This window comes from Primulina tabacum, chromosome 4, assembly GCF_025594145.1.
Source record: "Primulina tabacum isolate GXHZ01 chromosome 4, ASM2559414v2, whole genome shotgun sequence".
Classification (NCBI taxonomy): Eukaryota; Viridiplantae; Streptophyta; class Magnoliopsida; order Lamiales; family Gesneriaceae; genus Primulina; species Primulina tabacum.
In genome coordinates, this window is record NC_134553.1 from 48,765,268 (window position 1) to 48,793,243 (window position 27,976).

The window sequence follows — 27,976 nt, forward strand, 5'->3', positions numbered from 1 at the left end:
TTAAATTAGCACGCCGAGTATGTTGACTAGTGGCCAATGGGTCGGACGTAAGTCCTAAGCAGAATCTAATATTGGAAAAAAGTTGTAAAAAATTATTGGTTCACTTCTAGATTCTGAAAAACAGTGGAACAATCTGCGTAAACTTTAAGCACTTGAATATATTCTTCACGATAAAAACTATAGCAAGGAGACATATAAAGTAACCACTTATGCATTCATCCACAAAGATACCGCATCCTTTCTTCTTCTCCAATATCAATATCTCCAAATCCCTTTTCTTCTTCAGTTATGTCTTGCTTGAGTTTGAAGCTTTTTCCCCCTACTAAAGCTTGGAGGATCTTCACCAAGAAACTGCAACTTAAACTGAACAAGCCAAAGCTGATAAAGAAACCAAAAGCTCAATACGATTCCAAGAAAACGTGCAAGAAACTCGCATGGACGACATCCCTTTCGGTTCATCCCAAGAAATTCAAGCTCATCAAGCGTAGAAGTAGAACCAAAGAGGGCCACCTTGCTTACGTTCGAAAGGCGGTGGGGGATCTTCCTGTTTTAGTGGACCAGCTCTTGGTAGAGCATGCTGATTCTGTGTTGAATCCAAAAGCGTGTGAGAAGATATACCATTCGAACAATAGTCTTGCCGTTGTCGATTGTGAGAAGAATCATGTTTTAGGATTGCACAAAATTGGTGTAGGAAACATGGATGAAAAGATGAGTTCAGCAGATGATATGTGGGAATCTTCGGTGATGGGTTCTCCACAGATGGAGAGGATCGACGAAAGGGCTGAGGAATTCATAGCCAAGTTCCGAGCCGAAATGCAGAATCAAGAGACGTTGGCTCGTTACTTGTAGCATCATCTATGAAGTCTTTGATATGTGTGGTCTCTTTTCTTATGTTTATTTCCTTTTGATTTTTGCATCTATTTTATATCTTAATTTTGGTGGGACACTAGCAAAGATAATTTGAGTCTATTTTATTGATCAATTGTAGCATAAAACAATACCAAGTAAATTCAGGAGTGAGCAACAGTAGCAAAACATTAAAAAACAAAACACAAATGTTTTTACAATCCTCACCCATAGTTTAGAGCCACTTCTCTTTCCCAGGAACCAAGAAACGCCCACATTTCCAAATTATAACTCCTCCGAAATTCCTTTTTTCGGATTTTTCTCGAGCCTCTTATCGAATCTGAAACTTCAATGTAAGAAGTCCTTCATGGGATCATCATGGTGGATCCTCTTCATCCTGTATGCCTCCATGTCTTCTGGAGTAACCTGTCACATGGTGTACATGTATAAAATATTAATTATTTGAGGTGAAATTCTAATTAAACAATGTAAATATTTGTTCGCCATTTTACCGTACAATCTACTTAGCAAACCTTGGGAGGTAAATGCATGGGAATTTCACATGAAAGATTGGTATTATTTGGAAAAAAAATATGATACGATAAACATACCTCATCGTTCCACTTGACATTATATTTTCGTTTCCTTTCATCCCTCTCTTCTCTCCTCCTTTCATCCTCCTAAACAACAGTTGGATATTTCATGTTACTGATGAAGAAGCAATCAAAAGTTTGAGGAAAGACATAACATTTATGGCAAATGGATTGAGGAGATATTTTAAGAACCACCACTGCGACATCCGAACTTTAATTTGTACCACATATAAAGTAACAGCTGTTGCCCAGGAACAGAACTCGATGGCAAGAATTTCACCTTCTGAAGTGCTTCAGCAAGTTTCTTCTGGTCTATAACTAAATCATCAGGTACTTCAGATCCCCACGTAGCAAGCCTTTTCTCCTCAGCTGTTGAAGCTGTTTCTGAATTGCAATAACCAAAAAAAAAAAAAAAAACAAAGTCAAAATCAAAATCAAACCAGAGTTTATTTCTTAATTAGCTGAAAGCTCATGTAAGAGACAGTGATAATTACAGACGACAGATAAATTAAGGTCATGCTTGGTGCTTTCCTCAATAAGGTCAAGTTTTAAAATTTTGTTTTGAATTTATGATCATCCCATAAGGGAATAAATAATCAAAAGTAAACAAAATAAATATTAGCCTGTGCAACTCGTTTTTGTTTTCTAGTTACTACGAATAATGCATGGTACAAAACCCTAACCTTCAGAAGCCTCTTTGCGAGCAATATTAGCTTTCATAAGATCTGCAGCAGCTTCAGCTGCTTCAATACCAGCAGCACCAGTACAATAGCTATTTCTAACCGTCTGCTGGCAACATACATAACCCCATTGGTGATCCTTCCACCAAGAACCCCAAACACTGGTATGGTTATTGATACACACATCCTCCTCATACTTACTCTTTGGAAGAGATGCCTCCTACAAAGATCAGGTACTGAAAGGTTAGACTCCCGTTGAAGGGATTCCTCCCTCACATAACAGTTGTTCAATCATACACAGGGAGAAATAATACACAAGTTTCATATTATTACACTTCATTATCTAATCAATGTTAACATTGTTAATCAAAATACCAATAAAACTTGTTTAAAAAAAATTTAATTGGTGACAGATATTTCACAGGACCACAGCAAGACAGGAGATTAGAATAAACACACAAAGCACACCAACCATCACCATAAAATACAAGCACGGAAATATCATAGAAACTTAAAGGATCGTGGAAGCATTTGGAAAAGTAGATTAAAACTCGTTGCCGAAAATTCAACCGGCCACACACCCAGAGGATAACAGAACGAGGAAAGCAAACATGCAAGCTTAAAATGAAAAATCTTGATGCCCATGACATTATAGTTCATTAACTCTCAAAATCTACATGCGAGTACACAGAAAAATGAAAATGAGCTCATAAACCTGGTCAAAGAATACCAGAGAATATTATGAATCCTTACCTGGCCTTTAATAATTCGACCAGCGCGATCATATTCGACCTCTCTTTCACTTTGACCAAGTAAAAGCTCCCGTGGGAGCTTGTCTTCTGTAGCAGCATTGCCATACTTCTCCATGATAGTGTCTTTATTTTGAAACTTTAACTTCTCCTTATTAATCTTGAAATTTTTATAAAGCAGTTCAGCTTGTGATGGAGCCGCTTGCAAATGGACATCATGACCCTTGTCAAATGCTTCCCAAGCATGAACATTGAGCTGCTTAAACTCCAAAGCTTGACCGCTGACTCTATGATGATTGTCTCCCTAAAATATTTGCAAGCCAAAACAGCCATCTCGTTAACACATATAAAGTACCAAAAAACAAATCAATCTCACTATTTGAACAGCTACTTTAATTACCGTATAAAACTTTTCATTAGGATCCGTATCTGGAAGAGGATCCTCACGCATAGAACGAGTTTTGGGGTCATAATGAGCAGAGTTAACATCAAGATTGAGAAGATATTTCGCAGTATCCTCGCGAATACGTAGGTTCCTGTTAGAAAACAAATGTGTAAATAGACGTACAATTTACAATTTCAATAGACAACACAAAAGATGTGTTTCAGTAGAACCCCATATTAGAGGCGATAGAGAGAATTCCAGAAGGAATTTTTTAATTTCCCACTTGAATTCAAGCACGTGCAGAAAAAAATATTAGAGTGTGCAAACTTAAAATAAAATGGAAGAATGCTAGAGATCATAGCAAACCTAACAGTTCCTGTGCTTCCTCCACCAGTAGTACGCACACGCTTCTCAACCTTAGCAAAATCCATTTGCTTGCTCTCGTCTACTTTGGCCTCATCAACTTTCAGGTCATCTTCATTGTCTTCATCATCACTAACGTCATCTTCTTCATTATTTTGATTATTATTTTTCTCCTCCAACTTTTTCAGCTGTTGTTCCTTTAAATACTTGTGTCTTGCTTCATCCCTAGCTTCATACCTCTGAACCACATGTTCAAAAGATGCTGCATCATAACCATTCCAACGGTCTCGTTTTCCATCATAATCAAGCTCAAAGGTCTCTATTTTCTCATCGGGGGCTATATTTTTGCCAGTCCACTTTGCTCCCATTTTGCGGGGCCTTTCCACGCAAGCCTTCTTATCGTGAGTCATAGCTCCGCAGCTGTAGGAATCACATAATTAGTAGACCGATGGAACCATTAGAGCAGTATGGGTTAGAACAAGATGATGCTTAAATATGAGGAATCATGGAGCACAAAGTAGATGCACAAGCATAACTGTAACACAGTAGATATCACGGATCCTTAAAAAGTAGTGTAACATTCACTTATCATTCAAGTTCTACAGAAAAAAAGAAAGAAAAAAAGAAGAAGAAAGCATTGCAAGTAAAAAGTTCCACGTAAAATATTTTTTAAAACTGTGCAAAGGTAAACTATTCCAAGTAAATTAGAGCTAAAGACTCTGGAGTCTGTGTAAGGGATGACTAATCGCTAATATTTCATCTTAAATCTAAATTCCTCCACCTTAGAACATGACCATTTGCATTCACATTGGAAAAATGAACATAATCGAAAGGAAAGATGCACCACAATATATCGTTGATAAGAAGCATGATACCATGGAAACAAGAAAGGATTGCGGACCAACCACGGATACATGAATACACACACACACACTCTCTCTCAAACAATTCATACAGATACATAAACAAATAAAGTGGTGTACTTTTCACAAGCGCCCTTCCTGAACTTTTCAGCTTGAAAAGTCTTAGCACCTCTATCATACCAACCGTTGGTATAATTTCGATCCAGTTTCCACTTCCGTTGATGTTTCAAACTCTAAAAAGGCAACAAAGAGAAGAACTTTGAGAATGTCACAGTTCCAGGCTAACAGATGCAACACAAATCTGAGCAAGAAAATAAACCAGTAACGTACCGGCCTCTCTGCATTCAAATACCAAGGAGCCGAAGACATATACTGTGGAATGTGAGGGTTGATTTCTTTCCCATCCTCATCCAACTCAGCAGGTGCAAGCCCTGCTTTCCGCGCCTCTTCTAACTCAAGCTGTTTCCTGTGATCCTCCCTCGACTTAAACGACACTGCAATTCGCAATTGGATACAAAATTACATTAAAAAAAACCTATCTGGCAGATAATTATGAAACATAGCTGGTAAACGAACATAATCATACAATCCTTCATTCCAAATCAAGAATCGGTAGGTCAAATTGATTGAATTATAGGGGGATAAATTACCTGAAGCAGTAGCCATGGCTTTGTTGCCTCACCAATCGAACGAACTGAGATAAAATTTGGAACCCTAGAAGAGTAAATCGAAACTCGAGAGGGGGACTATCGAATGAAGAAGAGATGAAGGCGGTGACTCCCCTTGTTCCGGAACAATTATCAAATTCTAATTATATCCACTTATATTTATTCACAGTTGGCCCCCCAACTTTCTTTATTCTCAAACCGACCTATATTCGACCTCTAAACTGTAAAAGTAATAATAAAATAAAATTTATATCATATTTCTAATTATTTGAGTATGGGATTTTATTAATTAAATTAAAATAATTTTAAAATGCATACGCTAATATATTTTACTTAGGAGTGGGTCTCTTGTGAGACGGTCTCACGAATATTTATCTGTGAGACGGGTCAATCCTACCGATATTGACAATAAAAAGTAATACTTTTAGCATTAAATTAGAGATCTGTCTCACAAAATACGACCCATGAGACTGTCTCACACAAGTTTTTGTCTTTATTCTACGGAGTATTAAATTAATTATAGATATTAAAAGATGATATAGTTGTATTAATTTGTTAGGATAAAACACTTTATTTTCATATAAGGGATTATATTTAAATTTTATTATGTCATAACTCAAAAATATTTTAACGTTGGATTTGACTTGAACTAGCGTTTAAAATAAAACTGAATTATTTCGATTGTTCAAAAGTTGGAAACATGTGTCAAATGCTTTAATTCAGGAACAACGGTTTTCGGAAAACCGAGGTTGTTGGTCGTTTTTTCTTGTAATGGATCAAAGCTGAGAAAATAAAATGTGACGTCATAAAAGCAAGTGAGCAATATATGCTCCAAAGAAATTGCAAGACAAATCCGAGCTGTGGAATTCCGTGGGCCGCAAAATTACTAACAACGTAAGAAGGAGACTAAGGTTCTGGCATTACATTACAAGGTTTCTAAGATTACATTATAATGTAAAACGACATCTAGCCCCATCAAGAAACCGATCCGTGTGCCACCCCTTAGCCCGAACTTCTGATAGAAACGATGGAAACACGCCATCCATCCTATCGAAAGCCTCTGCCAACACATTCTCGCTCTGTATGTTCGACGAATTTTCAATATCTGCCGCGTATGCAGCGACTAACCATCCTCTCAATGCGTCTTCACCAGTGGCGCTGTGCTCCAATATCAAGTCTGTCCATTTCGGTCCTAAGCTAAGTATAAATCTTTCGTCGGGAAATCTTTCTTTGACATGGTGTAGCTCGGAAGGCTTGAGAACCTCGTGTATAGCTCTTCCTATCTTAACATTGCCAGCTTCCTCTATTAGTCGTCCAGGGAATAAGAGATCTTCTCGATACCTCAAATCAGCCGGACTAGAAACTCTACCAGTCTGGTTTAAAATCATCAAAAGCTTAAGTTGTTGAAGAAACAGATTTGGTTAAATTTTCAAGCTTGTTTGGTGCTAAACCTTTAAAAAGTCGGCAACAATCATAGCGGTTCTCTGCGGATTGAGTGTGTTGATTGGAGTCGCTCGCATCTCTTCGCTGACACAATATACATGTATCAAAGACAGGAATGGTCCGACTATCAACTGCAAGATGCTCAGAATCATAAACAATCATCATACAATGTCATTTGAAAGTGGCATAGCACAAACGATACCACTCACCCACAAAGTCAAATAAATCTACTGGAGAACATCGAGATATTTCGTAAAATTTCTTGAGGGAGTCTCGAAAATGCACTAATGTAATAACAATCTTAAAAAAAGAAGCCAATTTGCAGCTATATTGACTGTGAACGTCCGTACATTACCACCACCATAAATAAGAATTACGACCCACAAACATAAGATGTTCTTTTTCAAGTGACCAGTAACTTGTCCATACCAATTATCTGATAACCATCATGGCACCCCTTAATTTTCCTAGTCCATGCCGTTTGTTTAGAACCTTTACTCTCATGATTAGCATGTCTTCATGTGTGTTTAAGGTCAATGTAAGGCAACATCATTCTAATTTCTAATTATACCTAATATGATCCGTTCAGTGTTGCGATATTAATAAAAGCAAACATTATAGCAGCTTTAGCATCTTAGTTGCCTTTATTCCTGCATCTTATACATAACTCCAACTATATATTATACAAGAGCACATCAGAGAGTAATTATCTGAATTGAATGAAAAAATGTAAAATCATATTAATTACAATTGCTTCTTTCAAAATATGTTAATGGAACACCGATATTCTCTAGAAGCCACTGGAACCAAAACACCACTCTGCCAACCCATTCAACCATACAAAATGTGAATCTATAACTTTCCAATCAATTTTTTTTGGTAAATATGAACTAGATCAAAAACCTAGAAGCAATTTGGTTGATTTGCTGTTTCTAAACATAATATTAAATTTAGAATAGCTGGATCTCAACCAGAGATGGTAACGATATAAAGGACGACAAGGAAAGTACCTTTCCCTTCATAGATGAGCAAATTGTGGATGCTAACTGAATTCCCACCCCTATTCCAAAAACATTGCACAGAGTGGAAATGGCTTCACCTTTAGCAAAAAGATCGCTGAGATTTCCCTCTTTTGCAAACGAAGAATAAATGGGCAGTCTAGTTGCTCTTGCAGCAACAACGGCCATTCCCTGATAAAATGAGAATAACATTCCTAGCGTCTTAAACAATCTCAAATGAATCTAAAAGGCACGAGAACACTTTATTCTTTGCCTCACTTAAAAACCAAATACACGTGTGTAGCAAATATTTGACCCACCTTAGCCAAATTACCTAGTCCAGCCATTTCAAGAAATAACTGAGGGCATAAAGGGGAAAGAACTTCCAGACCAGCACCCAAATCATACAGAACATCAGCTACAAGTAGGAAATTCCATTTCTATCAATCATCTCGTAGACAGATAGAAAATTTAAAACAAGATTTCAGAACAAACCCAAAATTCTCCAGCTTTTCGGCTCTGAGTCCATTCTTGCACCCAAATTGCTGCATATGAGCTTCCCAACATGCTGCATTCCATCTTTTAATATCTGCACTTGACCAACACAATATAACAAAGCCAATTTTAAAAACAAGCTTAAGCAACTTCACTAATTTGTCCAACAAATAACATCTTACCCAACCGACAGCGGTAGCTTGTGCTGGTGTAGGTCTCAAGCCTGCAGCAAATAACAGTGACTGAAAGGGATTAAGACGTTAAAAAGTCCCTATCATAGTGGCGGCATATGAATTATTAAGAATTTGAAACAGTATTCATCATGACCTGTCATGCAAAATAATCACATAATAGATAATAGTATCAGAAGAAGACCTGAGTTGATAATACAGATAATGTCGCGCTGGTGAAGTGTTGCAAGGCTCGAAATTGTGTGTATCTAAGAAATCCTTCGTTCACACTGTAAATGTAGGATGGCCCAACTCAAAAAATAAATCATAACTTGTAGTACTTTAGACCCGAATCAAGCAGGATACAAAATGCAAGTTACCTATAAGGATATCCTGAAGGAAAAAACTTATTCAGGAATGATTCAACCACTCTACGGGAAGCTGGTCTTGCATCATCAACTATCTTCATCTGTGTACAGTCACCAAAATCTACTTTCAGGGCTTGTTATGATTTCTACCAAACAAAATACCCAAAAAGTATTCAGGCCAAATATCTAGAAGATGTAGGCCTAATTGTTTCAAGAAAATAAATTTTGCCTCCAATACAAAAACTCACCCTCTTGACTCTTCCGCTTCTCCGAAGTTATAAAGAAAAACCCGAACACTCGTAATTCAACACTTATAGAAAAGCAGCATCCACACAATACACAAAAAGAAGAATGATAAAAAATGAAATTACTCAGTTAGAACTAGCTCAAGGACATTCAACATCGAAAATTCAAAGGTAAATAACAATGGGTTCAGCATTTCTTCCTATGAGTAGCTGTTATGGACTAGCAAGAACAACAAATGAACTGAAAATATTAGCTCACCGATAATCGTCCATCGGCTTCAAACTCAAAGCGGCGGGACACAGAATCCGACATTTCAATCCAGTACACGGGTATTGGCAGCGTGGACTCCATTGAATCCTTCTTTAACATTTTAAAAATTTCCTGTACAAAAACCCAAAAAAAATGACTTCAAGAAACCGAAACAATGGTCAGAGAGAAAGAAGAGACGAGAGAAAAGTGAAAAAAGAGTATTTTTATTTGTTTATAAGGTAAGGAAAATAATAATAATAAAGAACGAGTTTACTTCGAAAGAGACCGAAAAAATCATGGGTAGCGGGAATCGAAGGGCGAAGCCGCAGCTGCCGACGGCAAAGTCGGGATTTCTCAAGTAGACCGCGAGAGAGAATCGTACGGTGTGCTGCTATCTATAATTAGTAACAGTATATAAAAGTATTTTGTTCGAAAGTATATTATATAATTTATTTTTGGTTTAATAAAAAAGTAGAAATATTATTAAAATATATATAATAACTTTAGGCTACGTTGCTTCCATATTTATTTATGAAATTATATTTTTTAATTAGAACCCATAATTCAAATAATTTAATTTTTTAAAATTCATATTTGTGTAGATCACTCCCCCTCCAATCCTTGTACACTTCAATACTTTGATGCAAGGTTCTAAAATGCGTGAAACGTCTCGAAGTGCGGATGTTGAGCTCCAAGCTTTTCAAGCTTAAGCGAGATTAGCACAGGCTTAAACGTGAAAAAACGTTTTTTATGTTTAATGTAATTTTAATTATCTCAAACCAATAAATAGATAAAATAATACATAAATATGATAAATTTAAGTCTGATACATTAATTCTCATATTTATAAAGCATAAAAATCTCAAAATTACAATCTTTATTTGTTTTTGCAGCTAGACCACATTAAAAAATGCTAAATATTTTTCAAATCATTATCAGACATGCTTAATCATAATTAAAATTAAAAATAAAAATCTAAATTATAAACCTAATTTATTATTTTAAAATAAAAATGCATATCTTCAAAATAAAAAAATTTAAAAATAAATAGATGCGATTAATTGTGCTCAAGCACACTTAATTAAAAGTCTCAATTACGCTTAATTCGGTCAAACTACCGTTTAACCGCTTTTTTCCGTTTTTTCTCTGAAGCGAGGCGTTTTTGTCAAGTTTCAAGCTTAAGCGTGCTTAAACGAAGCTTAAACGAAGGCATTGGGCTTCTGGTTGTACCTCAAAAGGTACCTCAGCCCTACTATTGTTCCACCCCCATATTTATGTGTTCAAATTTTGAAAAAAATGGAGAGTTATTAGTTGTGGAGGGTTTTCAACAATCTTCGGCTAATGTATTTTTCTTGCAGCTAATTGAACCACTTTTGTCCCCTGCAGTACTATGTATCTTTTGCAAATGAGAAGATCGAGAGTCAAAAAAATAATAATTAAAAGAAGATTATAGATGATAAAATTTATTTTACAAATACTGTATATCTAAGTAATCCCTCGATAACAAGTGACATGCTCGCTAAAAAAGAAAATTTTAAAATATAACAATATTCAACTATATATATAATTAAAATGACTTATTTTTTGAGGAAGTGAAATACACCATTTTGAAGTGCATCAGTGTGAGGGCCAAAAGCTTTGGAAGCATCAACAAATTCTTGAAAAGACATGGAATTGTAGAGAGGCGGATTTGATTCATTCACCAAACATTTTGCGGGTTCGATAATGCAATGCGGGAGAGGATTGATGAAGGTGGCAATCGTAGTTCTTGCGCTATTTGGATTTGTCACCACTCTGTGTTCTGCACTTTTCAACTTCCCATTGCTAATAATCTGCATCAAAATAATAATAATAAACAACTTTGAAATGCAGTGACTTAAAAAGATACAACCGATACATTGACATTCTATGTAGTGTACACGTACCTCGATCTGTGAGCCGATATTAACGACAAAGGCCTCCGGCACGAGGTCAACTCCAATCCAATGGCCATCTTTCAAAACTTGAAGGCCCTCGGTATCCCCTTGGAAGAGTATAGTGATCAGGCTATGATCCACATGCTTGAGCAAACCCAAGGTTAGACCAGGATTAGGACATGGTGGATAGTTACTTGCGGTCAAGAATTGGACTTGGCTCATTGCTTCAAGATGTCCCTTTTCGAGTCCCAATCCTTCACAAATCAGCTCAAGAATTCTCGAACTCAATGTCCTTATCTCCACAATGTATGATGCCACCACCTCTCTAGATCGAAGTCAAGAATAAATTCTTTATCGATTTTTTTCTATTTTTTATTAATAGATAAAGCGAGAGACGACGGCTACCAACATAAAAACAAGGTTGATTGTTGATGCATGCCATTTATAACAGCATTTCAAATCTTTTCATATAGCTAGCTTTATTGTATTTTCAATGACACCAATAAGGGTTTGTGAGATATATGTTCTTAAAAATTGAGTAGTTCAGGTCATATAAACACATACTTACAATGTTGAAACTCCACAAGGCCATTTCCCCTATACCAACATCTTCCCAAAACAAATAATAAACACTTAAATTTTCTGGTATACAATATATAGAATCGAGCGCTGCGAAATCTGTATAAATTACCTATATCTTGAGGGCTTTTGGGGCCAAAATTGCATGCACAACTCCAAGGGATGACATTGATGCTTGATATTATCTCTCCACAAATGAACACCATTTATATCATGGCTGGTGCTGCCCATGTACACCCAACCATCTGTATCAGCCTCTTTGCAAACTTCCCCAGCCGGCATATCAAATAACTCCTTCAACACCTCCATTGCACCATTCATTACATCGTTTGGCAGTCCATGATTAATTACCTTCCTTGTAATATACATATAATCATAAACATGAATTTTATAATTTCTACATGCATGGTTGTTGCTATTCGAATGAAACTCGATTTTTAAATCTTAAAATAAAATAAAACGTAGAATTCGAATACGTCTACTGTCTACTGTTCTTATGTTCAGAATGTGATATGAATTCGATTTCTTCGAAGCAAAACAAACTTTTGGGCTTTATACCGGTGACCGTGTATAAAATTATATGTATAGATATATACACATACATGAATATGTGGAAATTACCTGGAAAAACCCGAATTCTTCACCAGCTTTGATGATTTGTTGAAGAGTGTCAATTCTTTCTGAAGTTTTTAAATTTGCAAGATCAATAATGGGAATAGTCTTGCACGCGGGGATTGGGTCGTTTCCTGGTCTATCTTCAATGGAAAACGCATGACTTTGTGGCACAGATTGAACATTGAACCACTTCGAATCCGAAACATGATTCTCCATAGTTGACATCGAAAAATTCTTGTAATAAATGTGGATTAATTATGAGGGAATAAACTATATATACTACATATAACTAGTGTACCAAGTACATTGAATCTTTCTAATGATCTTATTTTTTATTTTTTTAGCAATGATATGCCGCTCTTATGATTGATCAACTAACCCAAACAAGAAATAAATTATACAAATTATTTCATCACCATATAAAGGTGTTTTCGATATTATATATCATGTCTAGGCGGATCCAATTCTTTTTTATTCCAACGGATGACTTAATGTAAAATTGACTAAATTTAATTGTATTTAAAAACTTATAATCAAATTTTAATATTTTATCAAATTATCCTATGTAAACTAAATGTATGAAATAGTATATTAAGGGTCTCGACGGATGAAAAAGATGTGATTGTAATACTCTGTCACACATAGGTTTAAATAAATTATGAAATATTACAATAGACTCGTATACTAACTTGAGTTAATGATCTAACGAGGAATTTGTATCTACGATAAAAACTTGTGGGAGATGGTCTCACGGGTTGTATTTCTTGAGACGGGTCTTTTATTGGGTCATCCATGAAAAAGTATTACTTTTTATGCTAAGAGTATTATTTTTTATTATGAATATCGGTAGGGTTGACCTGTCTCTCAGATAAAGATTCGTGAGACCGTCTCACAAGAGACTTACTTGTATCTACATATTTACATGTATTAATTAATGATGTCAAATGACAAGATTGTAACAAGTTGAAATGAAAAACCTATAATTTGCCACAAAATTTATTAGGGTATTTTGGGTCCCATTTGGAAAATTTTCAAAGAGACTGAAAGTTGCTCCCATGTTTCCATTCGAGGAAATGTAACCATGGTAGGGTAAGTTACAAGAAAAATTAGCAACCAAAACTCTGTGAAAAGATGTTTAGATTTTGACAAATACCCAAAATCCTTTTTTTAATTCTAGATAGAAGTGACGGATCGATATATGGTTGCGATCAATTATTGAGCTTAATAGCGACCTAAAAGATAATATTCAATATGCATTTTGACATAAAATAGTTCTCCATTTGTATTATATCGAAATTAAAATAAGTCTAATCAATTAAAAATTCCATCAAATAATCTACAAATTGTGGTTTCGGAAAATATCGATTGTTAGGTAAAATAGTATTGATTTTTTTAATAAAAAAATATTCGTTAGTTTGGTTCAGATCCAACTTTTTTTAATAAATATAAAAAAAACTGATGGGGAAAACATTTTGTATGTATTTTTTGCTTCATTTGTTTGATTGAATTAGGGTTTTGTTATTTTAGTTTGATTGATTTGACATTTCTGTAAAATCAATTCATTTTATTTTAAAATATTATAATTAGTTAATTCGATTATGACTTGGAGGAATATTTAGTGGTGTTAAGTACAATAAACTCATTTAAAACTTTTTCACAGTGTCAATTTTGTTAGCAGGATCTCTTATCTGACTCGAATTACGAAAAATATTAGTTTTTAAACTAATATACCACTTTTATAGATCGAATCAACATGTCTAAAAAAATATAAATCAGGAAAACTGTCTCAAAAAAACATACTATTTTAAGTAATTATAAAAGAGAGGTATCAAACATAGTGATGCAACGTTATGTCTTTGAATATATTAAAACATCATATGGTTGATGTTTGATCGTATGATAATCATATCTTCCATCTTTTTGTTAAAAAGGAAAATGTTCCCATCACCAATCATTAATGGCATTTTGAAAAGACAATTCTTTGTAAATTTGCCTTTAATTTTAGTTGTTGATGCGTATGTTTAGAAAAATAATTATCGACAAGATGTCATAATCTTGAAATATACCGACCGAGGATAAAAAAAAATTCTAATTATTCGCCCAACTTCAAAATATTATATATATATATATATATATATATATATATATATATATATATATGATCGAAATATGTCTTTCCATCATTTTCGAGGTGTCTGATTCGGATCATCTTTATATAGTATAGTTGTGTGATAATAATGGAGGTAGTTGGTTATCTCTAGTATGTTTGTGTTTTCCTTGCGAGTTATTTCATGACGATATCTTGTGCTTAATCGATCAGTGTTCTATTTTGTTGTAATTTTATGCTTCAAACTGAGGTCTCTCGATTGATCGATTATAGTGGAGACTTTTGTCTTAATAAACTAAACCTATGCTTTCCAAACAAAAAAACTGCTGAAAGATAGTAATTGAATATTTGAGGAGGAAAAATATTTTAAACACTTTTATATGCATATTTAAAAATAATAATTTATTGGATGGTTTCTTCCCTTCGAACACTCAATATAAAAAAACAAGTAAGAGACTGGATTTGTAGCTCATTTGGTCTCATCTTTTGTTCCTTTATAGATAATAAGTTTCGAGCAAATGAGTCGAGCATTCAGATCGAATAATTAGGAGTTTCCTGTTAGAGATTAAAGCCATCAAAACGGGATAGCGGAGCCGGATACTTGTAACCTACTATTTAGTGGAGCGAGTCTCGCTTATTTTGACGACTCTATTTAGATCTATACACAATATCAAGTTGATATGTCTTACTTGAGATATTATAACGCCGGTCACTAATTGATATTTCTTATTTAAACAATAAATATATGATATGTACTATTCTTATATCTTGTTTTCTAAATTCTCATTCTGATGTCAAATTTTTAGATTTGAATATATAATAATGTTTGTCAATATTTTTTTTATTTCAAAGTAATATTCTTGATAAATAGAGTGGTAGATTAAGTTTATAGGAATAGATTACCATTTATTACCATTTCCCCATTGGAATGATTGGCCTTCGAATTTATTGAAGCAGTGTGAGTACATGCATGTACACTACTAAAATAGAATAATGATAATGAAAGTCATTAATGAGTTTGCTTTAAAAAAAAGGTCACTAATGAGTTTTCTAAAAAATTAATAATTAATGAGGTGAAGTTTTGCATTTAGGTAAAAAAAAACATTTTACTTGCACTAACTAATCGAAAGTTGATAGTCGATATGAAGGTCACGACATATTATTTAAGAAAAAAATTAAGAAAAAAGTATGTTAATTAATGAACTTAGGCAAAAATTTGTGTGAGCCGATCTCATGGTTCGTATTTTGTGAGACATATCTTTTATTTGGGTCATCCATGAAAAAGTATTATTTTTTATGTTAAAAGTATTACTTTTTATTGTGAATATCTAATATCTGTAGAGTTGACTCGTCTCACATATAAAGATTCGTGTGACCGTCTCACAGATAAATATTCGTGTGACCGTCTCACAAGAGACATATTCATGAACTTATTATAGTATATGAGAAAATTATAATTTTCATTTTATTTTTAAAATTTTGATCATTTATATTATCAAATTTCTTAATTTTGTGTCTTTTAATTTTTTATAAAATTTTTTTTTAGAAAATTTGACGTGATAAGCATCACATGACATCATGTCTACCGCTGAAGCATCAAATCGGAAAGTACCAAATTTGCAAACAAAAATACAAAAGAAAAAACGAATAAATATTTTTATAATTTGATTAGATGAGTATTTTTGGTTATTATTAAAAAAAACATAAAGTGATGCTAAAATTATTTGTCCTAAGCTCTTTTATTTTTAGAGTAGATATCTTTGAGATGATCTCATATATCTTTATTTGTATTTATGATAAAAATAATATTTTTTCATGAATGACTTAAATAAAATATCTGTCTCATAAAATTATTCCTTGAGACCGTCTCAAATAAATTTTGTGTTTATGTTAATTATATACGATGACACTAAAAGTAATGACTCTAGACTTTTAACTTTAATAATATGGTACATACCAAATAAGTTTCTAATCTTTTTCCCATATCCTCATCGGTTCCAACTTAAGAGCAAATTCAAAAATTGGGAAATGAAGGGTTAATTTTAGTAAAATCACATAATTTTTATAAAATTTCACTTGAAATGTAGTATAATTAAATCGTATCAGCTTTATATAATAATCACCACCAGTTTTTATTGGTATCGTTTACATTAACTACGGGATTTGGATCGAATGTCTAATATTGGTACTATCAAAATTTTGATCAAATTCATTCACGACTGAGAGAACTCTGATATTAAAATCAAATAAAACAGAGCCAACTCGAATTCGAACTCTTACATACATTTCTTCAATGAATCTCCAGCACCTTGGAAGAAGAAATAAGAAAGAGCAAAATCAGCAATAAAAATCCCGACCAACGAAATGACCACCGCCGATGTAGTCGATTCTCCAACGCCCTTGGCACCTCCGGATGTGGTGACGCCCCATGCGCAGCTCACGATCGATATTATTGCAGCAAAGACCTGTGACTTGATCATGGCACTAATTATATCCCAAGATTTTAGAGATCTTTGGGCAGAATCCAAGATTATGTTTATACTGATCCCATAGACGCCGTCCGCGAGGAAAAGCACTCGATGCCATTCCGACAGTGAAACACGCCAGAGTAAGAAACGGTAGAGCAATACATGTCGCAATCACTCTGGGTGTCACCAAATAATCAACCGGGTTTGCACCAAGAACTCTCAATGAATCGGTTTGTTCAGAAACCTGCATTGTCCCTAATTCAGCGGCAAACGCACTGCCGATACGACCTGCAACCACAATAGATGTGATCACGGGACTGAGTTCCCTCGAGAAGGCCAGGGCTAAAACCCCACCAATGGATCTATTCAGTCCTAATCTGGTGAATTCCCGAACAAACTGGATAGCAAAGGCCATGCCAACAAATGCTGATGTCAAGAGACAGACACCGACTGATTTAGGTCCGACTCTCTCGAGCTGCTGGAGAGTATTTTTCCAATGAATTTTACCCTTAATAGCTCGGAAGACTACTTGTCCTGCCAAAACAAGAATAGATAATCCTCTCCATAAGTACCTAGGAGGCGACCATTTACTAAGGAATGTCTCTGGCTCATAACCGTCTGCAGATATCTCAGTGGTCTCTTCTTCCGATACTGATTCTTCTGATGGAGAGAGAACTGGATGACCATCATCCGTATTGAAAACAACAAAAGTGTTTCCTCGTTGAACAGGAAAGAAAAACTGGCAAGCCTTGGTCCCCTTAACAAAATCAAGTTGTCCAGATATACATCGGTGTCTTGTGTTTACATTTTTTGCAGCACAAGTTATACTTATGGTGCTAACCCTACAATTATACGTCATAGATATAGTCAAGAACGAATGAGAAAACACGAAAAGAAAAACAAGATTATAATCATAAATGATAAATCATATGAATTGCACCCTCATATATAAGTGAATGTCAAGAAGACAAAGGAAGACCTATTAGAGAGGCAACACAGTGGATGAATTTGTACGGCAGCTAGCATGTTTTCACCCTGCTGCTCAAAACAAGAAAAAAGTATGTCTTTCGGCTCTGTCTTTTCCAGATGAGAGAGTGTCGAAGAGGACTCTCTCTTCAACCCGGGAAGAGGGCTGTCAAGTGTCCCGAGCTATAAATATATGCTAAAAAAATCTTTCAGAAATGGTTGATCGCGATAAAAAAAGTTAGGAAAAATTCTTGTTTGAACACATGCTGATACTCAATTCAATCAACAAAATGGAACGAAGGGCTGCTTCCAAGATCTGCTGACTGCAGTATAAACAAAAATTAGAATCATTCAGTATCATCGTGATTCTAAACATACCACGTCACAAAACCCGAACCATTGTAGTGCTAAATCAATACAAACTATCTCATTGAATGAATTATATAGAAAAAGTTGCTACCAAAACCAGTACCAGATCTAGGAATTTCACCAGAAAAGCAAAATCAATTTTTTCACACAAAATTTTTATAAACCAATTTTCCTAGATGATTGTTTACTCGTTTATACTGATTGTTTACTCAATCGATAAACGAGCTCTCTTAGCATCAGTCTCGAAACGAGTTCACAAATTACAAAGCAACACAAATTTAACTGAAATCACATATTAAGCTAAAATAATACACGATTATAAACCCAAAATCAATTATCTGACCTAGTCGAACGCTGCGATAATCAAGAAACCTGGGCCAGATCTTGATATATTGGCTAATGTCACAACTCAAATAAACAGCCGCATTATCAAAAAAGATTATAAAGAAATGAGAAGAAAAAGACATTACATACCGCTGGAAGAGGAAATCGGTAGAAATTTAACATAAAATTCGATCACTTCTTCATTTTAAAGAAGATTAGGGATTTGGGTAGCTGGGGATTGAACGATGCACCTAGGTTATAGATGGAAATATGTGATTATTCTCTTCAAAAAAAATTAAAATATGTCATGTTTTTTTTAAAAAAAGTCATTTATTTTCCATAAAAGAACAAAAAAAATTCGTAAACAATAGGTAATTTATTTTAAAGAGGAGGAAATGTTTAACTATAAAGTATAAAATACGATGTTTTTATGTACACTTTGATTGACAATAATTGATCATGTGAAATAATTTGGTCTCTTGTGAGACGTAATTACGAGTTTATATTAGTGATCAACCCGATCCATAATTAAAATGAAAAAATAATATTTTTGACATTAAAATAATAATTTTTTATGAGTTGTATTAAGTCATAGATATGTATCACAAAATTGACATGTGAAACAATTTCACTTGAATTTTTATGATGCAAAATATATTAATATGATGCACATAAAAATATTTGTTTACATTTCGTCACGAAAAAAAAAAACGTGTAAAAATCAAATATCAAGTTAGTAAATGACTGCATCTCACAAATATCAAGTTAATAAATATCTTGTGATACAGTCTCACGGGTCTATATTAGTGATGTCAAAAACATGTATGAGACAGTCTCACGGATCGTATTTTGTGAGACAGATCTCTTATTTGGGTCATCCATGAAAAAATATTACTTTTTTATACTAATAGTATTACTTTTTATTGTGAATATCGGTAGGGTAGACCTGTCTCACAGATAAAGATTCGTGAAACCGTCTCACAAGAGAACTACTAATTAGTGAGACTTCTCGATCCATAAATTCCATGAAAAGTAACATTTTTTTTATTTGGGTAGGGTCGGAGATCCATCTCACAAAATTAACTCGTGACATAATCTCACAAGAATTTTTATGATATTATTAAATTATTGAGTAGGTCTCTTGTGAAACGGTCTCACGAATCTTGATCTGTGAGACGGGTCAAGCCTAACGATATTCATAATAAAAAGTAATACTCTTAGCATAAAAATTAATACTCTTGATGGATAACCCAAATAAGACACCCGTATAACAAAATACGAATCGTGAGATCGTCTCACACAAGTTTTTGCGTAAATTGTTATTGGTAGTTGAGTCCTTGCTTGTTAAAAACTTTTATCAAATCAATATTAAGAGGGATGATTTCAATATTTTTCGCAATATTTTAACACATGCACTCCATTTATTCTTTTGTTGCTTAGTTCAATCTTGATTTTTCAGGAATATAATTACCACAATTTAACTCGCAAAATAGATTTCATTTATCTAAAAAATATTTCATACTGAATATTTTTATATAAATTTTCCGTTAAATGTCGTATTTCGAATAATTTTTCTCAAAATAAAAAATTTATTGTCTAGTAATTTTGTGGGGATATATTTATTATGAATAAAAACAATATATTATATATATTTAAAAAGAAGAAGCTATCATAATCTTCACAAATTCGTCACAACTAATAAGGCCATCTCCATCTACATCAGCGGCTATTATCATTTGCGTGGCTTCCTCATTCGTAAGTCTCTTCCCCAAGTTAATCATCACAATTTTCAGCTGCATTTCCAATTTAGCAAAATTATTTCCTTTGTAAATTATGAATTGCAAATAACCACACCGCCGCCGCGACAACAATATTCGACGTCATGTAGCAACGAGATTTTGAAAAATCAATGGCACAAATCACAGAGTAGGTCTCTTGTGAGACGGTCTCACGAATATTTATCTGTGAGACGGGTCAACCTTACCGATATTAACAATAAAAAGTAATACTCTTAGCATAAAAAGTAATACTTTTTCATGGATGACCCAAATAAGAGATCTGTCTCACAAAATACGACCCGTGAGACCGTCTCACGCAAGTTTTTACCAACCAAATCATACTGAGAACTTGGTCTTTCTCTATATGAGTTTGATACCTTCATTTTTTTTTACTAAAATAAAATTATTACTTTTAATTATTTTAAAAAAATTTAAGATTTAGTGAATAATATAATTTAATTTTTTTTAACAAAATCTTGACCATTTCTTGTTTTAACATATTATTTTCCCGTAAAATATTAAATGAATATTTCATAGTAAATCGAATTTGACCTCAATGGCAGATACGAATCCATCTTCATCCCGATCAAAAACTTGGAAAGCTTCTCTGAGTTCATCGACCATATTTTCCTGCGATTAATATATTTATTTCAAACGAAACAAAATAATTAAAATTATAATATATATTAACAATTAAATCTAGATGAGGTTATTATTTATATTTTCTACCTTTTTTTAGATAAATAAAACATGTTATTTTGTACCTTTATTTTCCTAGCCATGATATTTATGAACTCTTCGAAATCCATTTCGCCATCGACCTCGTTCATCATTTCTTCGAGTTCTTCCCTTTTCGTATTTTCGTCTAACGATTGAATCGCTATCGCTAGTTCTTCTATGTCGATCACTCCTTCAAATGGAAAAAGGAAAAAAAGAATTTGCATGTGGTGATGTATATATTCTTAAAATATCATGTTTTACAAAAAAAATATTTGCTAGTTCTTGTATATATGGTTTTAATATACAGATTTTTCGTATTATAAGGATTTTAACTCAAATTTTCACAAAGGTCTACCTGGTTTAAAATACACTGGAATAATAATATTCAAACGCGAAAAAAAAAATCACATAAATATTATTTCGGAATTTCGATTCGATTAAATGTTCATCAAAGATATATACCAAAAGAAAAGAAGGAAACTGACCATCAGAATTTTTGTCAATCAAGCAGAAGGCATCCCTAAACTCAGCAATCTGCTCCTCTCCCAGTGCTTCCGCCATTTTTAGTCAAAATACAGAACCCTTCTAGGTATATATATATATATATATATATATATATATATATATATAATATTCAATTTATTTATTTATTACATATAATAGTCAATTTATTTATTGTTTTCGAATTAACGTCGACGCATGCAGTTTCGTACAATTTGAAAACTCGTACAGTCCAAAATCAACGGATGGGACTGACCGGGATCGATAGCATGCGACCAAAGGGCCCATAAATTTAACGTAGAAGAAGCTGAAAACGTGGAAAATTTCTCCATGCCGTATAAAATAGTAGATTAGATTGACAATTTTCCTACCAACCGCGATGACAGGACAAATGTGGTAGGTCGTGGTGGCTCATTAATCTTTTTTTTTATATAAAAATATATATATATACATATATATATATGTAATGATGGTAGCATATATTTTCAAAAATTCAAATCAAGATATGAATCCGTCTTAAATCCCGAACAAAGTTTTACATGCATATTGTATTTTTATCCAAACATGGGATTTAAGGTCATTACCGACTCATTACTCTAATTTATTGCAGTTATATATATATAGAAGGGTAAACCCAACATTACAAGATATTTTTAACTAAAAGTTCTTATTTATATATTTATATTATATATATATATAAATAAAAGAAGGGTAAACCCGACATTAATAAAAGTTCTTATTCATTTTTTTAAAAGAACTGGTTTTTATACTTTCAAAATGAATTTTTAATTCAATCTTCAAGCAATATACTCAGGACAATCGAAATCGTCTGATATCTCATGATTAATGATTGGATAATTAATCGGAGAAAAAAATATGCACGCGATCTTTTGAAAGCATGAAGCGGGTGAAAATATGAATACTACATTGAGGAAATCTTTCAGTTTTGATTTTTGGTGCATCATCAACCATTTCATGCGTTGCTTTATATAGAGGCAAATAAATGTATATTTGGTTTTTTATTTTTGAAAAATGAGATTATAACATGATACTCAGCGGGAAATTTATGGTCTGATTCCTGCAAGTGTCACTAGTCCAGACGCATGTTTTGAAATTGCCCTGTTCCTGAAATCACGAATAAGACCGTTAGAAGGGGGCCGAGAGGATGCCCCGGCGTAGCCCCTCTGACGCTCAAGTCAGAGACTGAGGATATAAGGGGGGAGCTGAAAAATAATATATTGAATCCCTCAACTGAACATTCAAACCTGATATTTATAATAGAATATATGGACCCTTGATGGGCCTGTCCAATGGCAGTGGGCTCATCCATGAGGTATCATAATATATACTTAAGATTTTACGCATTTAGGCGATATTGAATTAATAAATAATCTGCGTAAAATTAAAACTGAAAAATCTCATCATATCGCATTGCATGCTTTTCTGATATAGTGACATTCAAATAAGAAATGTATAGGTCTAATTGGATTTTGTTATAATTGCGACAGCTTAGTGATAAATTGGATTGTGTTTCATGGTTCATATTTGAATGATTGGCTGGTGAATGTTACATGTAGTTTTTACGTAGGTTCGAACTCACGTCTCTTCCTTAAATTATCTAGGTTCATGACACCTGATGGCTCAAAGATTTTCATGTTGCACTAAACTTTTGTGTGGATTCGAACTCTCGTAGTTTTGTATTAACAAGTCTCGACTCATGTCCGACCCTGCCGTAATTTTAACAGACACGAAGGTGGCCCCGTATTCTGTAAATGTCGAACTCAACAGAGTGTCTACAAAACTTCGTATGGACGACCCTTGCACAGACCCTGGATACGGACTCGCGGCATTAATTCCATGTGCCTACAATATGTGCAAGAAAATTTAAGCCTTATTTCACGATATTTAAAAGCTTTACGAATCTCGTTTAATTTCATAAAAAAATTAGTTTTATTCTATAAATTTAAATTTTTTCAATGAATATTGAGTACCATTTCATAGTTTAACAAATAATTTTTTTCCCGAAAACTTTAGGAAATTTTAGAGTTCACTATACATAATTCGAACTCATGCATGGAATATGCCAAGATTTAAAATAATAATCCAAGTATGATCCAGGTTTGAAGATTCCACGACCAGAGAAATTAAGGAAGAAATGCTTGGCTTTCATGTCCATATCTTTTCTCAAGAGACGTGGGCACCGAAAACATATATGAAATTACATCATTTAAAAAGGAAGTGCTCTAAATTAGGAAAACATTTTTTTTTTTACTTTTTAAAATTTTTATTGAATTTCGCCATCCTTATATCCTAAATATTTTAGTTTTTCAATTTTATATATAGTTCAAAAAATAAATTTCCAATATAATTCAAGCTTCAAGAATTTTACTTACTGATATAATATGATATGAACAACGATTTGGTGAAAACGGCAGTGCATTCGATCTCTAGCTTGAAATTGCATGTTGAGGATATGAAGATGTAAATCATACATAGTGGAAATAAAATAGATACTTAAAATGTGGAGGTCATAGGTTTGAGTGTCGGAGAAGACGACAAAAACCATTTTCTAAAGGTGGGATAATTTTATGAGTAACGACGCATGAGAAATCCGTGAGAGATAAGACCCCAAAAAGAGCTTGTTTACGGGAGAAAGCCCCAGATAGAGACCAAGATCGAGATAACTCATTATTACATATTCACACTTGTGGATTTGAACCCAATACCATATGGCTCTTAGAACCCCACCCTTGCGTATACTAAGCCAATAAATCTTTGGTGAATCAGAAACTCATATTTAGCGATCATGAATACCCCCACGCTCTTTATATATAAAGATGGGAAAAATACCGAATTTTCAATATAATGAGGTTATTATACTGAAAAATATTGAATTTATAGAAATTTTTGGTACGGTATGGTATCGATGCCAAAATATTCGGCACAAAAACATTATGAAATTTGAAACATATACTGAAATATCGAAATAATATATATAAATTTAAAAATATATAATATTTTTAAATTATAAAGTTAATTTTTTTAAAAAAAAATATAAAGTATTTTTTCGATATATACCGCTACTACACCAAAATCTCGGTATATCGCAATATTTTAGTTAATCGGTATGCGAATTGTACGTACTGAAAATTTCGGTATATCGAGTTTCAGTATGGTTTCAGTAAAAATATTTTTAATACTGTAATTTTCGGTACGATATGTGGTATGCATTTTACGATAAGATATATCACTCAGCGCTCGTTGGCACGCAATGTGTGCACCTTTGTATAAAAATCAATAGATTATAATAAAATTTAAAATTTTTAAAATGGTTTTTTATAATACTTTTTAGAGTAAAATACATTTTAGTACGTGAACTATTGATAAATTGTCAAATTTGTATATAGACTATTGTAAACAACTCAATCGGTATATGATCGAAATAAAAAGTCAATTCTTCCTTAAACGAAAATTGCTTTTAAGTCCAATCATTATTAGTAAATTCAATCAGGTACACAGTTTTATTTTCAAAGATTAAATATTTGTCAACAGAGCCTTGAGGTGTTGGATGGTCAAAGAAGCCTACTCATCATTTTAGTTTTTCAAAATTTGGTATTAATTTGTTGGAAATTCGAAAAAATATTCAACATGAATTATGTGGAAAAAACTGCGTGTGTATGGAGGACAGAGCACCGATACGACATCATGTGAAAAACTCACTAGTTGTCCTGATTCGCATGATTCTGATGGCTTAAATTTTCAATTTATTTAATAATTATTTCATTCATCTAAATATATTGTTCTACGTTTTAAATCACTCCCAAAATCTCTCCTCTCTGCTATCCTCAACATCTCAATTTCATTTTTAATATTTATTTCTATAATCCAATTTTTTTTATCCCAAATTAATGAAAATAACCGATGATTTTTTACAAATTTATGAATATTCCGAACACACTGGATGAAAATGATTCTTTGCAAAATTCACAAATTCCACCAAATTTTCAAAATTTTCAATTTGATTCTTCTACACTATATGCACCTCAAATTACAAATTTTTTGTATGTTCCATCATATAGTGAAAATTTACAAGGTTTTGGGAATACTTTGAATCCAATATCTAATGCCCCAAACTCTTTATTAAACGCGTACACCGAAAATTGGCAAAATATGACCAATGTATATTCATGTCGCCTTATTTTTATGGATTTTCTAATCCATAAGCAATCGGTATGCACTTTAATCTCCGAAGGGCAAAGAATTGGCAACTCCAACTCATGTACCAGAGACTCAACTATCCGAATGTGAATTCCCAATTACGATAGTAAATTGGAGAAGGTCATGACTTCGGAGTCGGGGCTAAGCAATACCTCGTCCAACAAAGATGTGAGTCTACATGTAGACATAAACAAAGAAAATAATCATTCAAGTGGTAAGAAGACAACCAAAAAAAAGGAAAGGGCAAAGCGAATTCGGCTATGGAGCGCTTGACAATATGTTTGCAAAGTTTATTGGATATATAAGCATTAAAATGGCCGAAGTTGAAGTGAAACATAAACAACTCAAAGTAGATGAGATGAAAGCAAAAGCTGTATAAGCCAAAATTCAACTGAAGGAACATGCAATCCTTTTGAAAAACAATTTGCAAATGATAGAGGAGCGACTTATCTTTCATGAATGTCAATGTCAACATATTAGCCATTGCAAAATAACCGTGGAAAAATAGTCGTTGAAATATAGCCACTACAAAAATGTACGACTGAAAAATAGTATCGAGAAGAAAAGGCTCGTAGCTAATACAAAAATTCACGACTACAGTTCGTCAATTGGCTTACGGAGTCTCGGTCAACCATCTTGATATATACCTTACGTATGGGTTCAACTGCCATCAAATGTCTTTTAAAGTTCTCCGGAAATATTGTCGAACTATTTGGTGATTGATACTTGAGAAGACCAAATGCTGATGGTATTCAACATTTTCTTCAAATGTTTGAAGAGGCATGACTAATCTCGCATGTCAGGTAGCTTTGATTACATGCAGTGATAATGGAAAATTTATCCAATTGCTTAGAATGTCATGTTATGAGAGATCATGGTCACCAACTATCGTACTTTAAGCATTCGCGTCTCAAAACTTGTGGATATGTCCTACATTTTTATGTGTTGCAAGTTCACATAATAATATTAATGTGTTGTACGAATCTTCGATATTCAATAACATCTTGCAAAGAAATACTCATGAGATTAATTTCACGGTCGACTACACTCAATATACGGAGGGGTATTATCTAACATATAAATATATCCGAAATGTTCTACTTTCATGAAGGTTTTTCTTTGCCTGGGAGATCCCAATAAGAGGTTTTTTAAAGAGAGACAAGAGGCTACAACAAAAGATGCCGAACGGACATTTGTGGTACTCCAAGCTCGATGAGCGATTGTTAGAGATCCAGCTCATTATTGGTACATGAAGAGTTAAAACATATTATGATTGCATGCATTATTTTGCACAACATAATTGTCGAATATAAGTGGGTCACGTTATTAATTTGTACAACGATGAAGATGACAACCCACACAACTCGTCCAAACCAAGGATTTCATGATCAACTTTGGACAAAGTCCGAACTACATGATTGTGAAGTGCATCACCAATTTCATGCTAACTTAGTTGAGTATATTTGGGCACAATGCGTGAATTAATATTTTATATATTCAGAATGTTTAATTTATATGTTTTTAATTTATGCAAACGTGATTTTGTCCTTGTACATTTATTTCAAATTTAATACACAATTTTAATTGTAAATAAATTACATTAGGAAAACAAGATGAAATAATTTTAAGTCATAAAAAATTAAAAATAATATTGTTATTTATTTTAACTAATAATCATTTGAATTGTGTAAATAAAATTGAAAATGTATTTATTTAATGTAAAATAAGAATAAAGATATATAAGTGGACAGCGAGACCCACAAATAATGAGTGTTGATGTTAAAATCGACGTAAGAGAACATATGTGTTAATATAATGTGTATGTGACATGCAGACCCCGAACTTCCTTCGGGAGTCGCTGGATGTTATAAAATCCACTAATGTGAATATCCTTATAACATTTATACTCTAACTTAAATTGTAATTTTATTAATATATGCATGTCTTGAAAAACGAAATTTTATTAATAGTAATATAGATAAAAAAATGTCAATTTATATATATTTGTATTAATTAACAAATTGTTATTTTTATACAATAGTATGATACTTATTTATTATCATATAATTAATAAAATATTCTCGAAAGAAAATACATGTTTAATTGAATTTAATAATAATGATTGGAATTAAAAATAATTTAATTTAAGAATAAAACAGATTTTTTATTTAATACGTATATTAATAAAGTGGTTTATTTATTTCTTTCATAAAGTTGTTTATAATAATTTATGTATCAATTTACTAATTTATGAATAATCTCGTATTTGAATCGTCTACCAATTCAGTGTTTTATACAA

The 27,976-nt window shown here is 33.1% G+C and overlaps 5 protein-coding genes across 7 annotated transcripts; all 5 read right to left on the minus strand.

Annotated features, from left to right (window-relative positions):
* Positions 1-952: 952 nt before the first annotated feature.
* LOC142543662 (pre-mRNA-splicing factor SLU7-like) lies at positions 953-5,288 on the minus strand. Its single transcript, XM_075651044.1, has 10 exons — positions 5,130-5,288; positions 4,810-4,973; positions 4,600-4,712; positions 3,620-4,036; positions 3,269-3,404; positions 2,873-3,172; positions 2,123-2,339; positions 1,720-1,823; positions 1,458-1,526; positions 953-1,272 (listed from the first exon to the last, which is right to left on the minus strand). The coding sequence occupies exons 1-10, from the start codon at positions 5,143-5,145 to the stop codon at positions 1,195-1,197; spliced, it is 1,614 nt and encodes a 537-aa protein (XP_075507159.1). The 5' UTR covers positions 5,146-5,288; the 3' UTR covers positions 953-1,194.
* A 642-nt stretch (positions 5,289-5,930) lies between these two features.
* LOC142543663 (protein root UVB sensitive 2, chloroplastic-like) lies at positions 5,931-9,521 on the minus strand. Of its 3 annotated transcripts, none has more exons than XM_075651046.1 (10): positions 9,403-9,521; positions 9,126-9,248; positions 8,634-8,722; positions 8,459-8,543; positions 8,266-8,325; positions 8,084-8,177; positions 7,909-8,006; positions 7,601-7,780; positions 6,599-6,721; positions 5,931-6,520 (listed from the first exon to the last, which is right to left on the minus strand). In XM_075651046.1, exons 1-10 carry the CDS (start codon positions 9,412-9,414, stop codon positions 6,095-6,097), a joined length of 1,290 nt encoding a protein of 429 aa, XP_075507161.1. In that variant the 5' UTR covers positions 9,415-9,521; the 3' UTR covers positions 5,931-6,094. The 3 variants fall into 3 exon arrangements, with proteins under 3 accessions (XP_075507161.1, XP_075507160.1, XP_075507162.1); XM_075651045.1 differs by having other exon boundaries at positions 9,391-9,512; XM_075651047.1 differs by lacking the exons at positions 8,459-8,543; positions 8,634-8,722 and having other exon boundaries at positions 9,391-9,512.
* A 1,072-nt stretch (positions 9,522-10,593) lies between these two features.
* LOC142541746 (hyoscyamine 6-dioxygenase-like) lies at positions 10,594-12,580 on the minus strand. The gene is made up of 4 exons (XM_075648214.1): positions 12,233-12,580; positions 11,724-11,962; positions 11,042-11,357; positions 10,594-10,948 (listed from the first exon to the last, which is right to left on the minus strand). Exons 1-4 carry the CDS (start codon positions 12,449-12,451, stop codon positions 10,694-10,696), a joined length of 1,029 nt encoding a protein of 342 aa, XP_075504329.1. The 5' UTR covers positions 12,452-12,580; the 3' UTR covers positions 10,594-10,693.
* A 3,942-nt stretch (positions 12,581-16,522) lies between these two features.
* Positions 16,523-18,755, minus strand: LOC142543664 (protein TRIGALACTOSYLDIACYLGLYCEROL 1, chloroplastic). The gene is given in 4 exon segments (XM_075651048.1): positions 16,523-16,903; positions 16,905-17,643; positions 17,781-17,950; positions 18,611-18,755. Coding segments are annotated over 4 exon segments (1,236 nt in total). The 5' UTR covers positions 18,644-18,755; the 3' UTR covers positions 16,523-16,609.
* Positions 18,756-19,955: 1,200 nt separating this feature from the next.
* Positions 19,956-21,563, minus strand: LOC142541747 (calmodulin-like). The gene is made up of 4 exons (XM_075648215.1): positions 21,444-21,563; positions 21,003-21,148; positions 20,791-20,868; positions 19,956-20,253 (listed from the first exon to the last, which is right to left on the minus strand). The coding sequence occupies exons 1-4, from the start codon at positions 21,517-21,519 to the stop codon at positions 20,113-20,115; spliced, it is 441 nt and encodes a 146-aa protein (XP_075504330.1). The 5' UTR covers positions 21,520-21,563; the 3' UTR covers positions 19,956-20,112.
* Positions 21,564-27,976: the final 6,413 nt, after the last annotated feature.

What these genes read in the sequence shown, in the direction of transcription:
- LOC142543663 (XM_075651045.1), bottom strand. Translation starts at nt 9,414, where the DNA reads ATGATTTTTTCGGTCTCTTTCGAA. An exon ending in TTTTTTCGGTCTCTTTCGAA is followed by an intron (nt 9,249 to 9,390) that starts GTAAACTCGTTC and finishes GTTTTTGTACAG; the next exon opens with GAAATTTTTAAAATGTTAAA. An exon ending in AAGCTACCGCTGTCGGTTGG is followed by an intron (nt 8,178 to 8,265) that starts GTAAGATGTTAT and finishes GGTCAAGTGCAG; the next exon opens with ATATTAAAAGATGGAATGCA.
- LOC142541747 (XM_075648215.1), bottom strand. Translation starts at nt 21,519, where the DNA reads ATGGCGGAAGCACTGGGAGAGGAGCAGATTGCTGAGTTTAGGGATGCC. An exon ending in GATTGACAAAAATTCTGATG is followed by an intron (nt 21,149 to 21,443) that starts GTCAGTTTCCTT and finishes TTCCATTTGAAG; the next exon opens with GAGTGATCGACATAGAAGAA. An exon ending in TCATGGCTAGGAAAATAAAG is followed by an intron (nt 20,869 to 21,002) that starts GTACAAAATAAC and finishes TATTAATCGCAG; the next exon opens with GAAAATATGGTCGATGAACT.
- LOC142543662 (XM_075651044.1), bottom strand. An exon ending in CTAATGAAAAGTTTTATACG is followed by an intron (nt 3,173 to 3,268) that starts GTAATTAAAGTA and finishes CAAATATTTTAG; the next exon opens with GGAGACAATCATCATAGAGT. An exon ending in GTCGAATTATTAAAGGCCAG is followed by an intron (nt 2,340 to 2,872) that starts GTAAGGATTCAT and finishes TGATCTTTGTAG; the next exon opens with GAGGCATCTCTTCCAAAGAG.
- LOC142541746 (XM_075648214.1), bottom strand. Translation starts at nt 12,451, where the DNA reads ATGTCAACTATGGAGAATCATGTTTCGGATTCGAAGTGGTTCAATGTT. An exon ending in AAGAATTCGGGTTTTTCCAG is followed by an intron (nt 11,963 to 12,232) that starts GTAATTTCCACA and finishes ATTACAAGGAAG; the next exon opens with GTAATTAATCATGGACTGCC. An exon ending in CAAAAGCCCTCAAGATATAG is followed by an intron (nt 11,358 to 11,723) that starts GTAATTTATACA and finishes ACTTCGATCTAG; the next exon opens with AGAGGTGGTGGCATCATACA.